Source organism: Fistularia commersonii, chromosome 2, assembly GCF_037954325.1.
Source record: "Fistularia commersonii isolate RoL2024-O1a breed Wild chromosome 2, RoL_Fcom_v1.0, whole genome shotgun sequence".
In the NCBI taxonomy this organism is placed as follows: domain Eukaryota; kingdom Metazoa; phylum Chordata; class Actinopteri; order Syngnathiformes; family Fistulariidae; genus Fistularia; species Fistularia commersonii.
In genome coordinates, this window is record NC_141285.1 from 22,622,727 (window position 1) to 22,636,060 (window position 13,334).

General features: G+C 43.6%; 1 protein-coding gene across 1 annotated transcript; it reads right to left on the reverse strand.

Annotated features, from left to right (window-relative positions):
• Window positions 1-382: 382 nt before the first annotated feature.
• LOC147236747 (monocarboxylate transporter 12-B-like) lies at window positions 383-12,665 on the reverse strand. Its single transcript, XM_086173461.1, has 9 exons — window positions 12,614-12,665; window positions 7,345-7,678; window positions 5,727-5,830; window positions 5,499-5,642; window positions 4,150-4,245; window positions 3,595-3,751; window positions 2,151-2,903; window positions 1,808-2,067; window positions 383-933 (listed from the first exon to the last, which is right to left on the reverse strand). Exons 2-9 carry the CDS (start codon window positions 7,485-7,487, stop codon window positions 755-757), a joined length of 1,836 nt encoding a protein of 611 aa, XP_086029587.1. The 5' UTR covers window positions 7,488-7,678; window positions 12,614-12,665; the 3' UTR covers window positions 383-754.
• Window positions 12,666-13,334: the final 669 nt, after the last annotated feature.

The following is a 13,334-nucleotide window of genomic DNA, read 5'->3' on the forward strand; positions in this document are numbered from 1 at the left end:
GTGTAAGTGCTGAGCATTAAACTGAGCAACTCGCATCAAGTCCGAAGCATGTTTAAGGGGTTAATGTTGAAATCCTTGAAGATAAAAATGTACTTATTAATGCTGCTAAGAGGTTCTGGTAACTCATCTCTGAAGGAAACAGGTTTTATGTTCTTGCTCCATAGGCCGTCCCTTCTGTGACACGCTCCATGAAAGTATCCGCAACAGACCACATTTTACCCACATGTGAATTTTACAGTTTTTATTGACGTTCATCACAGCGTCTCCAGGTTTTGACTGGGTCCGGTCGGCAGAAGAGCTTTCACATCCACCACATCGGCCCGTCCTTGTTCAATTTTTTTTTTTTTTTCCCCACAAATTGCGAGTTGCAAATTCCTCTTGCGTTGAACAGTTCTCATAATAATCTACAGTGTCTTAGTAAAGACACCGAGGCACTCATTTTAACATGTGCATGATACATACCATCCTTAAAACAATCGAATTGTGGAAATTACAAACGTTGGAGAGGGCTGCTCGCCGGTCGTTATCCTTGCACGGTCTTCCAGGCACGTACGGGAGCTGAGCATTTACTGATTGCATTTGGATATTAGTTGCGTTAAAAAAACATGAGGCAAAATGTCAGAATTTTAAGATTCACATCAGGGGGTTTCAGGGTCTTGGTCCACGTCCACGTCGGCTCGTGCAAAGTGAGCGCCACTAGTTCCAAACCCGCAGCCCCACCACAGCGGTGGAAGACCAGGATCAGCATGACGCCTCATATGACATCACCACGACTTCCATCGATATTGTTGTTGGGGCACAAAACTTCAGCCTTTCTGGATTTGGCCCATCTGAATACTGGAGCAGCTGCTACAATGGCGGAGCTGCATATGAAGGAAGCACCGCTGAGGAAGAAGGTTGCTGTGTAGTTTCCTGTCTTGTCAACTAGCCAACCTGAAGAGACAAAACACAGAAGAGATGGATTACCTATTGGTTTCTTTTTTACAAGATCCCAAAATCCAGGATTGAACTTGTCTGAATCTGACTGGGCCACGGAGCCGATGAGCAGCTACGGCAGACGAAGCGGTTTTCTTTCAAATATTAGTATATAATATTAGTTTCTCCCGGCTCTGGCGACCGCAGAAAACTTCACGGCTCCACATCCAACCTGATAGATGCTGGATGGACGTTAGCTCAAATCACCGGACGAGTTATCAGCAGGATCGCGGCAGATATATTCCATTCAACTTTATACCCTTTGCTAAGGTTGCGTCATGCTTCGGGACTCTGTTGATAACAATTTTTTATACTCTAATTCAAATTCCCACCAGCATCAAAATTGTGCGGCGTGTTCCTGATTTTATCTGCAGGTTGTTCCACCCAGTGCCATTTCTCCGTCTGCGTCATTCACCGAGCGGTTGTCTTCATCGTGCAAAACACCGACCCGATTTCGCATTTCTTTTCAACATGATTTGAATTAAAAAAATATAATTGAAATTTGCGAAACCTTCGGTTTTTGGCGACCCCATCGTTGATGCCACACATGGAACACAGGGACGATGAGCAGAGAAGTCTTAAAATAAAGCCAGCCGATTCTCTGAAATGTTGACGCCCCGCCCACTCACACAAACTGCAGGATTTGTAACCCGACGTTTGCAGTGCACGGCTGAAAACACCCATGTCACAGATTTGTATTGGTGTAGCAGACACATGTACACTGCAAGGGAGCCTTTTAGGGAGCCTTTTCATCTGTGTTCATTTCAAATGCATTAAGATTATGAATCACGTCATTTATGCTGTTTTGGTGCTCGTAATGCAGCATTCTTACCTCCGATCGGTGCGCTGACCAGGTAAGGGATAGCGTGCAGAAAGTAGACCACACCCAGAGCAGACGTTAGGTACGTGGAGCCCGCGACTTCCGAAGTCACCACAGGGATGAGTGCTACGTACGCGCCGTCAAAATATCCATAGAGAACACAAAACAGGGCCAGGAGGGGGAAGGAGTTGAGCAGCGGGAGGAACATACAGCAGAGGCCTTCCATGCCCACGGCGACCATGTGACTGATCAACCGATACCTCTTCAGAACCCTGAAGTAAAGGAAATCACGTGTCAACCCAGTGAGCGCCATCGAAACACACCACAAACGCACACAAACTGCCACCGTTCTTACTTCCTGTCAGTGACCCATCCAAAGCTGATGTTCCCGACGATGCCGCTGACTCCGACTATGGACATGAGGAGGGCGGCTTGTTTGTGTTCCAAGCCCTGACTGACGGCATAGGGAAACAGGTAAACCAGTGGTGAACTGCAGGCGTACGCCAGAAACAGGAAGGAGACCGAAAGAGTCAGGAAATCAGGTTTTGTGAGGAAACTGAACTGCTCCCTGGAGGTCAGGAAGCAACAGGGGACTCTTGGTGAATGCTCCGTGTTGGCCTCGGGCACCGGAGGGGGGCTGATACTTTCATCACTCGTCAAGTCAGAGGCGTCTGAGGTCTGGACTTCGGTCTGGGGTTTGGAGCCGTCGATATCTGTATCTATTATTAGATCTACCTTGTTGTTCAAGGCCAGGTTTTCCAGATTCAAGTCTTCAACCGTCTGGCCATTGGTTTGCTTGGGATTTAGCACCGGTGCTGTGAGCTTGTTGCTGAATAAAACACACTCAGATAGCTTTAAGTCGGTTAAAGTTGGATCGGTCAGTGCCGCTGCCAAGGCTATGTTTCTCTGCTTGTTGTTTTCCAGCGCGCAAATCTGGAGCGCTTCATTTTGTATGACGAGGCCTTGCATGTAGTTTAATTTGGTGGATTCCAGCTGCTTCGGCTCCTGGTGGCTGTAGTCGGGAGGTTGTTTTTTGAGCTCTTTGGATTCTGGCGCGGCGATCAGGCAGGGGTCCTCCTCCAGGCTCGCCAAGTTGTTTTCCCACATCCTGGAATGAAGCATCTCGACATTAACTCTCATATCAAGTACGTACGATTTAACTGGCTATGAATTTGAACGTTAGGGGGCGAGGTTGTGCGAACTAAATTGTTTTGATTTTGTCTGCACACAGTTATATGTTTGGACTAGCTGACTCCGTGCATCCAATGGAATACAATCATGACGCAGTTTCAGTTGCACGATCAATAGCGACTGTAGCGTTAAGGAATCCGGAGGCATTGAGGAAAGCAAAGCGGCAATGACAAAACACAATCCCTCACTGCTAAAACAAGATGGTTGCCTACGTAAAACTATGAGCAGCTCCCTATGGCGCTTTTTTCAGATACATGACAAAAATATTCTCCAGGCCTTCGCTGCAAACCACATTTATCACAGTACGACTGCACACCCCGTACAGAACACTGCTGTGTAATATGGAGATTCAAAAGGCTACAAAGGGAGTAGTACGAATTCCCCTTCTTTAGCACTTTGTGGAATAACAAGTGTGAAAAATATTGGTCATAACTATTCATGTAACTTGAGATAGTTTAGCAGTAGCAGAGAGAGAGAAAATGACAGTCTCAACCCCTCCGCCCAAAAAAGAATACGGTTTTATACTGTTTGTTGTCCCTTAGTTAGCGGAATATTTTAGAAGCGAGAATACAGCGAGACTGTAAAAACCAAAGCAGATGACGGCTCACCTTTTACAGACCCTCTGTTCCAGAGGTCTCATCAGAGCACCACAGACACACAAGATGGAAACAAATCCTCCCAGGATGAGGATCGCTCCTCTCCAGGAGTAATAGTCTATAAGTATTTGAACTACGGGCGGGAGGATGAAGGTCCCGATGCCAGTACCTGGAGATGAGGTTAAACTGGTTGATGGGATGAAATGAGACAATGAACGAGAAGTGGAAAACACCAGATCGGGACCTTTAAAAACCGCAGAGGACAGTACCGAAGAGAGCGGCTCAACGAGTCGAAGATGGAAAAATCCAAAACATTGAAAGAGAGGATATAAGCACCTTTTGTTTGGGGAAATGTTTCTTTCCATATTTTGGCAGATTGTTATTTGAGAAATGAGGTTGAATTTTGAAGTAAAGTTCCTGCATTTTATTCTGTAGCTTCTTTTGTACGTTTTGAAGGCCGGTAAAAATTCACATAAGTAGAGAAATATGAATATGAAAGTTAGAAAGAAGACTAAGGATAGCCACTACAGAGGAGATGAGAGTAGAGGGTAATCGAAATGTCAATACCTGATAGGGAGATGCCGTACGCCAGAGCTTTCTTTTCGCTGAAGTATCTTCCGACCATTGCTACGGATGGTGTGTAGCTGAGCGCAAAGCCAAGACCTGCAGGGAGGTGGAATTATGAACATTTAAAAAAAAAAAAAAAAGTCAAATCTGTGGTCAACAGAGTTTTCGTCATTGTCACGTGAAGATATGGGATGGTGTAGATTGAAAAGCCAAAGTGCACTGTTTTTGTTTCCTCAGTCCACAGGTACCCTGGTGGACTCGGACATGCAGGAAATTTCGAGGGGCTTTCTGTTCATTCTCATCTTGTGAGCAGAGCTTAAAGAGAACCCCTCCCTGCGGACCCGTCCCGCTCCACGGACATATTACTGACATACCCATACGGCATTTGACACCCTGGTTGGATGATAACTGATCACATGACCGCTGTAATATTCTGCATTCGTTTTATGTGTACCTAAAGTAATGTCAAGTCAGCGTTTTGCAAACCAGACAGATGGTTAACCAGACAGTTAGTTGGGTGATCACCAGAACCCCACTGTCTTCTCTGCAGAGTATCTACCACCGTAGTTGCCTCCATCGCCAAGGACCACGCCCACCCTCAACATGGACTGTTCACACTCCTATCCTCCGACCGGACGTACAGGAGTGTGAAATGTGGAATGACATTTCACTCGTTATACCAGACTGCCATGAGACACCTAAACAGCTGACACTTATTCTTCTTTTTCTGCACTTTATATGCAGCAATGCGCATAGAACTACTGCCATTTAAACTGCACTTGTCCTCGCAGCTGCACTTTGTGAGTTGCAAATCAAAGCTGCACTCAATGTTTTCCTTGCACAGCCAACACTGCTCATATTTATAAAAATGTTGACACTACCTATTTGTTGTCGATGCATATCCAAATGCACTGCGGACAGCAAAGTAAGAATTTAAGTGTACAGAGAAATGCAAGGGACAATAGACACTTTGAATCTTGAACCTTTGAAGCTTGAGTTATTTTCTGCCAAAAGAGACACCGCACCAGGACGTGTCACTGATCTCGAATTTATCACTTTTTAGCCCTGGGAGGGCAACAACAGTGATCAATGGGCGCCCCTTGATCTTGTTCATTTCCAAAACAAGTCAGAGATCAGCACCCTGGAGGGAAAGAATGTCCAGAAATGTTTGGCTGCAAAGCGCAGGACTTTCTTTTAACACTGTAACCGGATATTAGCGGTTGATACCGTCTCAACTAATATATGGGTTCACAGTTGACAACTAAGAAGGGCTGTCATTATTTCAGTTTGGCTTCTTTTTTGTATCATCTCTGCTGGACGTTTCCATGGCGGGTGAGGCAGCTGTGTACCTGTCATGATGCCCAGGAAGATGTAGAGGTGTTCCAGGTTGGAGGCGAAGGAGCTGATGACCAAACCGGCGGCGGACAACAGGCCCCCCAGCATCACAATGGCTCTACATGAGAGGTAGTTGCCGAGGAAGGCGCCCAGAGGAGCTGAAACAGCGCACGCACGGTTTGCCCGTTATTTGTATCATCTTTTGATGATCTTCCTGGAGATGTTGTCTGTGGCGGACTTACCGCAAAGCATTGTGGTGGAATCGATGAGGCTGAGGATCCAGGCGGTGGAGGAGTAGTCCTTCTCGAAGTGGATCTGGAACTCCACAAAGAAAACGGAGACACATCTGGACACATGGAGGAGCCCTTTGAGTTTTTCATGAATATGAACAAATTTAAATACTTTCAGTAGAATTATAAATACAGATTTGCAACAACTCAAAAATGAATCCCCTCATTTTCTGCTGTGTATTTCATTTCTGTGCGTATTAACCAGAGGTTTACAGAAGACCACGTGCAGAAGCTGATAGGAAGCAGTAGATGAAACATTTTTATGACAGACTGGAGATCCTGACTCCGTGCTCCCATCAGACAGACTTAGCTGACTTAACAAGTTTAATGTCAACTGGTTAAAGTGACACATTTATAGTACTTGCATAACAGCACTATTTATTAGATCTTAATCAGTTTTAGCACCGTGTTCAATTGTCCAACGTTGAGCTAATTGTGGCATTTATCAGCGTGTCTGTCTTTGCTTTCCAGCCAGAAACTCTATCTGAGTCCTCTGAACATCTGAACCCTCTTTTGAAACTTGATATCGATGGAATTATGGGAGATAACATTTCTGGATTTAGTCCGAGACGGAGCGGACCTTTGTGGGAGACAAAGGCCGGAGGAGAGAATAGCCAATCATTGATGGTCGTGCTGAAAATAAAAAAATGATGACGCGGAGATACGAGATTAAGTATAATCAGAGGAAGTATTGCTTCTGACTGAAACGTAAGTTTCTCTTCCATCTGTTGCTGTGTCTTCAGCAGCAAAGCAAACCATCTAATGTTGGGGTTTTTAATTTGATTTTAGTTCCAAATTTACAGCTATATGGAAATCCTATGACATATACACTTTATATGATTGTCCTCGTCATTTTACTCTGCCAGTGTGTTACAGTTAGATGTTCCTCTACGAATTCAGTCAATACACATAAAGGCGTACACTGTGGAGAATGATCTACCTTCTCAGTGCTGCTCGGACCTCCTGACAGAGCTTGAAAAACATCTTTTGAGATTCCTAAATTTCAATTCAGCTTCAAACAGAACTCTGTCGTTTTGCAGTTAAAATGATCTGTTCCGCTGTCCTACAATTGAGGGTGACCGTGCCATTTGTTTTTGGGGAAGGTCAGCGCACAAAAGGTATCGACGATTTGCAACAGGCTTCACGCCGACTTACACGGCGCTTTCATTACGTTGCGGTTTAAAAGCACCTTACACTGGATTCCATTCACCCGTTCATACTTACACACTCACTAACGGTAACCATGCGAGGCGCAGACGTGTAAAAGTGCGGACATGGAAACATCTCAGCGGGATTATAAAGTCTTAGTGGAAAAAATGTAGGCCATAGGATGGAGTCCAGCCAAGTAATAACAAAGAGGCGTTAATGATCAACCTCAGAGAAGCTGTATGGCACAGCTGCGCGCCATACGACCACCTTATAATCCAGGAACGGTCATTAATGTCTACAGTGAAAGTCAAATTCTGTGGAGTCTAATATAAACACAAACGTATATTCAGCTGTGTTTTGTCAGGTTAGTAGGCTTTAACAACAGACATTTTCCCAAAATCACCATCCCACATATATTCACCTGGTAACCGCCCGGGTACAAATGGTAGCGAAGAAACATCCGACGACGATCATCCAACCCCAGCCGCCTTCTTCTCTGATCGCACTGGAGCCCCTGCTCGTCTCCAGCTTCTCCTCCTTTGTGGCATTTGTTTCGCCGGCCATTCTCAAGGCGGTGGCACCTCCTTCAGTTTCAGCGGGTGTTGGAAAGAAGAGATCTGCAGCTCGGTTCGGTCGGTTTGGCTCTAAATGCGCAGCATGTTACAACTGGCCGGGCTTTCTTTCAGCAAAAGTGCATTGAGTTTCTGTTGACGCCATAAAGGTGTTGGCCTGGTCGTCGTCCTCCTCTTCTGCTACTGAGAAACAAAAAACACAAGCGACGGAAAGAGTTTAACCCACTGACCCAAGGGCTCAGCTTCAGGAGATCTGTTGCGGTCTCTACAGTTTGAACTTTTTCAAAAGATGATCATTTTCTCTTTTTGGGATGTACATAATGTTACTTGTGAACTTGTGACCCTGCATAATCTCTCACAGGTAAAAGTCAGATGGATGATGCTCGTCAGTGGCTCGAGGCTTCAAAAGTCACTTTGCATATTAATGAATCCACCAGAAGGCCATATCATGTTGACGGTTATTTGGATGTACACGGAGCTAAAACAACGGTTTTCACAAACATGCCCCTATCACAGCACTCTTCGGTTAGGGTCAAGTTTCTCAACTTCTCCACACAGCTATTACTCAGTTCAACACTTGAAAAGTACCTCACGAAATCCATACGACTGCACCGAGCGGCAGACCCAGACCATTCTCCGTCGTTTCATGCTCTACCTTCATGACGGCGCTTCAAGTGGGTTACAAATCGATCCATGGACCAAAAGTGTCACAGGAGGACGAGTTCATACTCAAAGCGTCACTCCACGTTGTGAGACAATGAATAACTGGGCACTCCATGGGAGGAGGTGCACCTCCTCCAAGATGCTGGACGTCTCCTTTTGCACGGTCACGACGTGACATCGCTTTTTCGCTGTGTTTCGGAAAACGAACCGCGCCTCTCCTTTATGACATCACAGCTTCCCCACAGCATGGCTGTTTTATATCCTTTATGTCCCACACGGTTGCATTTTGGCAGCAAAAAGCGCAAACATTCATATGAGGAAGGTAAACAGGAAGAAACAACTAGTGCAAAGGGAAATTCAGAGGGTTGACTTGTAGACCTCTATTTCTAAAATCTAAATGTTGTCCAATTGGCGTGAGTTTCATACAACACATGCGCAGAAGGCGCACTCATATGCCTACATAGCTGTATCATCGAGCAAGTGTACTAAATAACGGTGGAATGCTTAGTGGATTAAAACTGAAATCATCCCTCCGGTTTGCATGGAAAGCAGACGTGAGCTTTGCGGAGCACACATCCAGCTGTCAAGAGTCACAAATAAGCTTCAGCTGAAGTAGGATGGTGGTGCCAGGGTTTTAACTTAAGACTAAAGAATCATTATGTTTTATGTCTCGGCACAGCACCGACTTTAGATCCAGACTCCCGACTTGAGAGGCGTAAAACTCCGTTTGGCGATCCGGGCCAGCTGCCATGGTACCGAAACTTGAAGCAAACGGCTTGAACATATGAGATTAGAAATAGAAGCACCAATCAGCTTTATCTTAATACATTTAATCTAAAGTTAATCACTTCTGATAAATGCTCCAGTTTTTTTCTTTAATTCACCATTTCCAGGGACGTGTTTCTTTTGTTCCAACTTTTTCCAGCTGGCTTGCTGTTGATTATTTCAGAGCACTGTGACCCTGTGAACTGTAACATCTTATTGTATTTGATCTGTGTTTTTCTAGCTTATCTGACTTACAAAAGCTTAAGTGCTTAATTAATTGAATAAGTCATCTGCTTTAATCCGCTTGAATCTAAACTGGAGCATAAATGGAAAACAAAGTGCTCTTCTAAAGAAAAAAACAACAAAATTAACACTGAGCCACTTACTAACACATTTCCATCCTGCCAATTTATTTCAATCACAAAATCCAAACACTCTCACTAATGGGACATTATATGCATTCAGTATTACAGTCTTTAAGAGTCATGTTTGCAAGTGCCATCCTCTGTCCATCTTCAACAAAAGTTTGCCATGCTCTTGCAATGTTTAAGCCTTAGGCCTAATTTTATTATATTGACAGAAAAGTAACTGAAATCAGACTTTAACAGATATATGGCTGTCAGTGCCTCTATTGCATAGCGTTATTTTTCTGAATATACGTTGTGATGTCAGTGTGATTATGACTAAATACAAGATGTTGCAATTCCCTCCGGGTATTGACCAATTCGTGTCAGTATCAGCTCAAAAAAATCGAGGGTCAGACACCCCCGATGTACTTCCTGGTCAGAACAGTAACGAGTACTTTATTTATTGCAATGTGATTCGCAAATGTCTGGAGGGCAGACCTATCACTCTGCCGATTCTATCAGCTTATAGCAGCCAAGACCAAGTAGATTTATAGGAGGCTGGTGTTTGCAATAAAATTTGTGATGTAACCTAAATTTGTGATGCAATATAATGTTGTACAGATTAAACTTTAATCCTTCACAAGATGATAGACCTCACACCGTGGCCAATAGTAAAAGAATGCCTGCAGTGATGTAGGTTTGGTTAAACCCACAAAGAAGGATATGAGGATGCATGTAATATGAAGATATTCAAACTAATGTCTGGAAAAAAACAAAACACTTTCACCAATATAAAGAAATACATGAGAACTCAGTATCCCAGGAAAAAAAAAAGAATAAAGGAAAGTCCTTCAAGCTGCAGTTGCAGATTCCACAGTGCAAATTGTGTCCATAAATGTAAGCAGCGACAGTAAATCCTTTGCAGACAGCAACATATTTTGCACAAGGTCATTCAGGGCCAATGTAACAATGTTTATCTGAACCTAATGAGAGCCGAAGAGGACAAACATAACAATATGCCTCATCCGAAAAGCCATTTGTGTTTTTTCACAGCTCAGCATTTTAATGCCATAAACTATCTTGACGTTTTCATACCCCGGTCTAAGTTATGAAGCTGCTCTTATCAGGCTTTTCACAATTTTACAACTCCAGAGCCACTGAGGGTGCTTAGGAAGGTGGCTCAACCAATCTGATACCCAATACAGATCATAAATATCAATTGGATTATGTGTTAATGAGGGCGAGCAAAGTGAAACGGTGAAGCTGCCGAGAGTGGACATGAAGAAGGTGGGGGATTTTAATTACAGTAGAACCTGGGCTTCTGAACGCCCCAAATCACCAACAAATCGGCCTACATACAGAATTCTCAATCAAATTTTGAACAAGCCTTGGTGCACGAACACACAAACAAACAAACTCACGGGGTTTCTGCGTTTTAGCATTGTAGTCTAGCGGAAGTCGTGCGTAATACTCATTTCTAACTGTGTTCAACGCCATGTTCTCCTGTTTTTGTGCTTTTTTTCAGTGAGCTAGCCCTCATAATGGCGCCCAAAAAGGTTAAAAGTGCAAGTGGTGTTGAGAAGAAGTTAAGACTTAGCTGATCTGAAGAAGGAAATAACACCTAAACATGAGAGCCGTGTTGGTGTTACTACGACATGGCTAAGTCAACCATCTGTACGATCCTGACGACCAAAGATGCACTGGAGATGGCTGATGTGGCTAAGGGGGCGACTAAGTTAACGAAGCAAAGGTCTTAAGTCTTGGAAGAAGTAGAAAAGTTTAGACAGCTTACTATCTTACTGAAAGACAGCTTACTGGAGATAATGTTAGCGAGGGTCTCATATGCGAGAAAGCTTTACTTTGCTGATTTAGTGTAGGAAACGGAGAATATAAGTGCTGGGAAGAAGAGAGAGAACACCAAAAACACAGCTATAATTAAGGTTATCTTTAATTCAAGTCTGTACTTTTGCTACAAATAAACCCATGGAAAGTTTCAAAGGAGTGCAGTATGTTTTGGGGAGGCTGGAGAATTGATCAATGGGATTTACATTGATTTCAATGGGAAAATTTGATTTGGTTGGCGAACAGTTAAAGAACAAATTGAATTCATAAGCGATACTAGTGCAGAACCAAAGAATGGGATTAAATCAGTCACGTAACGCCGTAATAACACACTGACCAACATATCCCAAGGTTCTACGCTTGGCTAGTGAGGAGATAGAGACGGCGTACAAGCCTTTCAAATGAATGAACCACCTCCACACTGCATGTCTGAAAAGATCTGTGAAAGCTTGCCGTGCCAAGCTGACTTGAGAAGAAATCATTTACACCGTGGATACCCTGTAGCTCCACAACTCAGATCCTCAGAAAATTAACTCTCTTCCAGTCACCTTCTTGTGTCTGAGCTTTTCTTATGACTTTGGTCACACCGGCCACTATCGAGATATTTACTCTACTTTGCTGTTGTTTTATTGCAGTTGAACGCAGCCACCGTTTGCTTCACGTGTAAGGTTGGAAGCTGTTTCCTGGGAATATCACAATCAAATTTTGGTCAAACTGATAAATAGTTTAGCCTTAGTTTATGATGTTAATTTCAGGGCCTGGGACTTTTGGTGATCCTCCTGAGATGCAGGCCTGTCACCGGGCCTCCTCCTTGCGAACCCAGGAGCCAGCTTTGAATGTGAAAAGCTCCCATCCTCTGACCAGCTGTACCCCTCTTTGCACATCAATTCATCTAGAAAACCAGAAAAGCATGTTGGGCCCCTATATAGGATCTAAAGAAAAGATAATGATGACAAAATAGGCATTCGTGGGAGCGGTGATCCTAGCTGCAGGGCAGCAAACGTTCAATTGGTCAATGAATTGCGACATAAAACACTGACAGTGAAATTAAAACATAAAAAATAAAATGTGGTTGCAGCACAGTGCGATGTTTGGTGAGGTTGGCCTGCTGCACGCGGCCAAAGGTTTCTTCCTTCTGCTTTGACACGGTTTTGAGATAAACCTATGTGACCGGTGGTATGCAAAGTGTGTTGACTTTTCCTGCAGCAGCAAAGTAAACAAGTGCACTAACTTCAGGTGAAGAGTTTAAACGTGATGCTTTTATTTTTTTTTAATGATTAAAAAAAAGAATCTGGATCATCTTCTAAAAATCAAATATGTATTTTAATATGACTAAATGAGAAAATGAAAGCTAGATATACATTTCCATCATGAAGCATTCACAGTAAACATCACACGGACCTGGCGCTCAAAACAAACACACACCAAAATGTACATTTTAGTCACACACCGATGAAAAGAAGTAAGGGTAAAGACACAAAATGCGATTTATTTCACTTACCTGAGAAGCTCCGGTCTTGTTACCTCCCCAGTAGACATCCCCGAAGGCGCCTCCAACACACCCCGGGCAGACTTTATGAGTCCGGAGAGAAAGGAGGAGGAGAACGCCCCCGGTTCCCCTCCACCGCCCCATGTCCTCCCAATGTGTCCTGTAATTTGTCGGACCTGATTTTTTATGACATTTCAATAATGTTGGCTTAGAGACTTTAGAGCCTGGCACCGAAGGCGCTCTGAGACTAATCTGAAATTCTGTCGTTTTATCATGTGGTAAAGATAATGCTCCAGCTAGAAAGATTGTTTCAAGTTCTCGCTCCGGAGCCTCGTCCTTTGCGTGGGTGGGCTCGAATGGCGACCAATTAAGTGTCTTCAAAATAAATGAAAATGAAAACGAATACAACCACATTGTTGCAATTCGTAAAGCAAACACGTACTTTTGCCTGGTTGAATTTATTTGCAAAAAAATGTATCGTTATTTTAAGAACGGCTGTCGACGGCAGGTGATATGCTGAAGTTTAGTTAAAAATGATGTTAGCCGCTAGCATACATCTGGGCTATTTACGCATATCTCATGAAGCTAATCTCGTAAATTGAGCGTATAAAAAGGCAGATTAATAATAAAAAAAATGAATACATTTGGCTAAACTATATTAAACGGTAAAAAAATCTTACAATATTTTATTCTCCGGCGAAAGTAATTTTTTAATCACAAAATCGAAAATGAA

Coding starts and splice junctions, on each gene's coding strand:
- LOC147236747 (XM_086173461.1), bottom strand. CDS start 7,487: ATGGCCGGCGAAACAAATGCCACAAAGGAGGAGAAGCTGGAGACGAGC. Junction 5,643..5,726: donor TTCCACCACAATGCTTTGCG/GTAAGTCCGCCA, acceptor GCGCTGTTTCAG/CTCCTCTGGGCGCCTTCCTC. Junction 934..1,807: donor GGTCAGCGCACCGATCGGAG/GTAAGAATGCTG, acceptor TTGTCTCTTCAG/GTTGGCTAGTTGACAAGACA.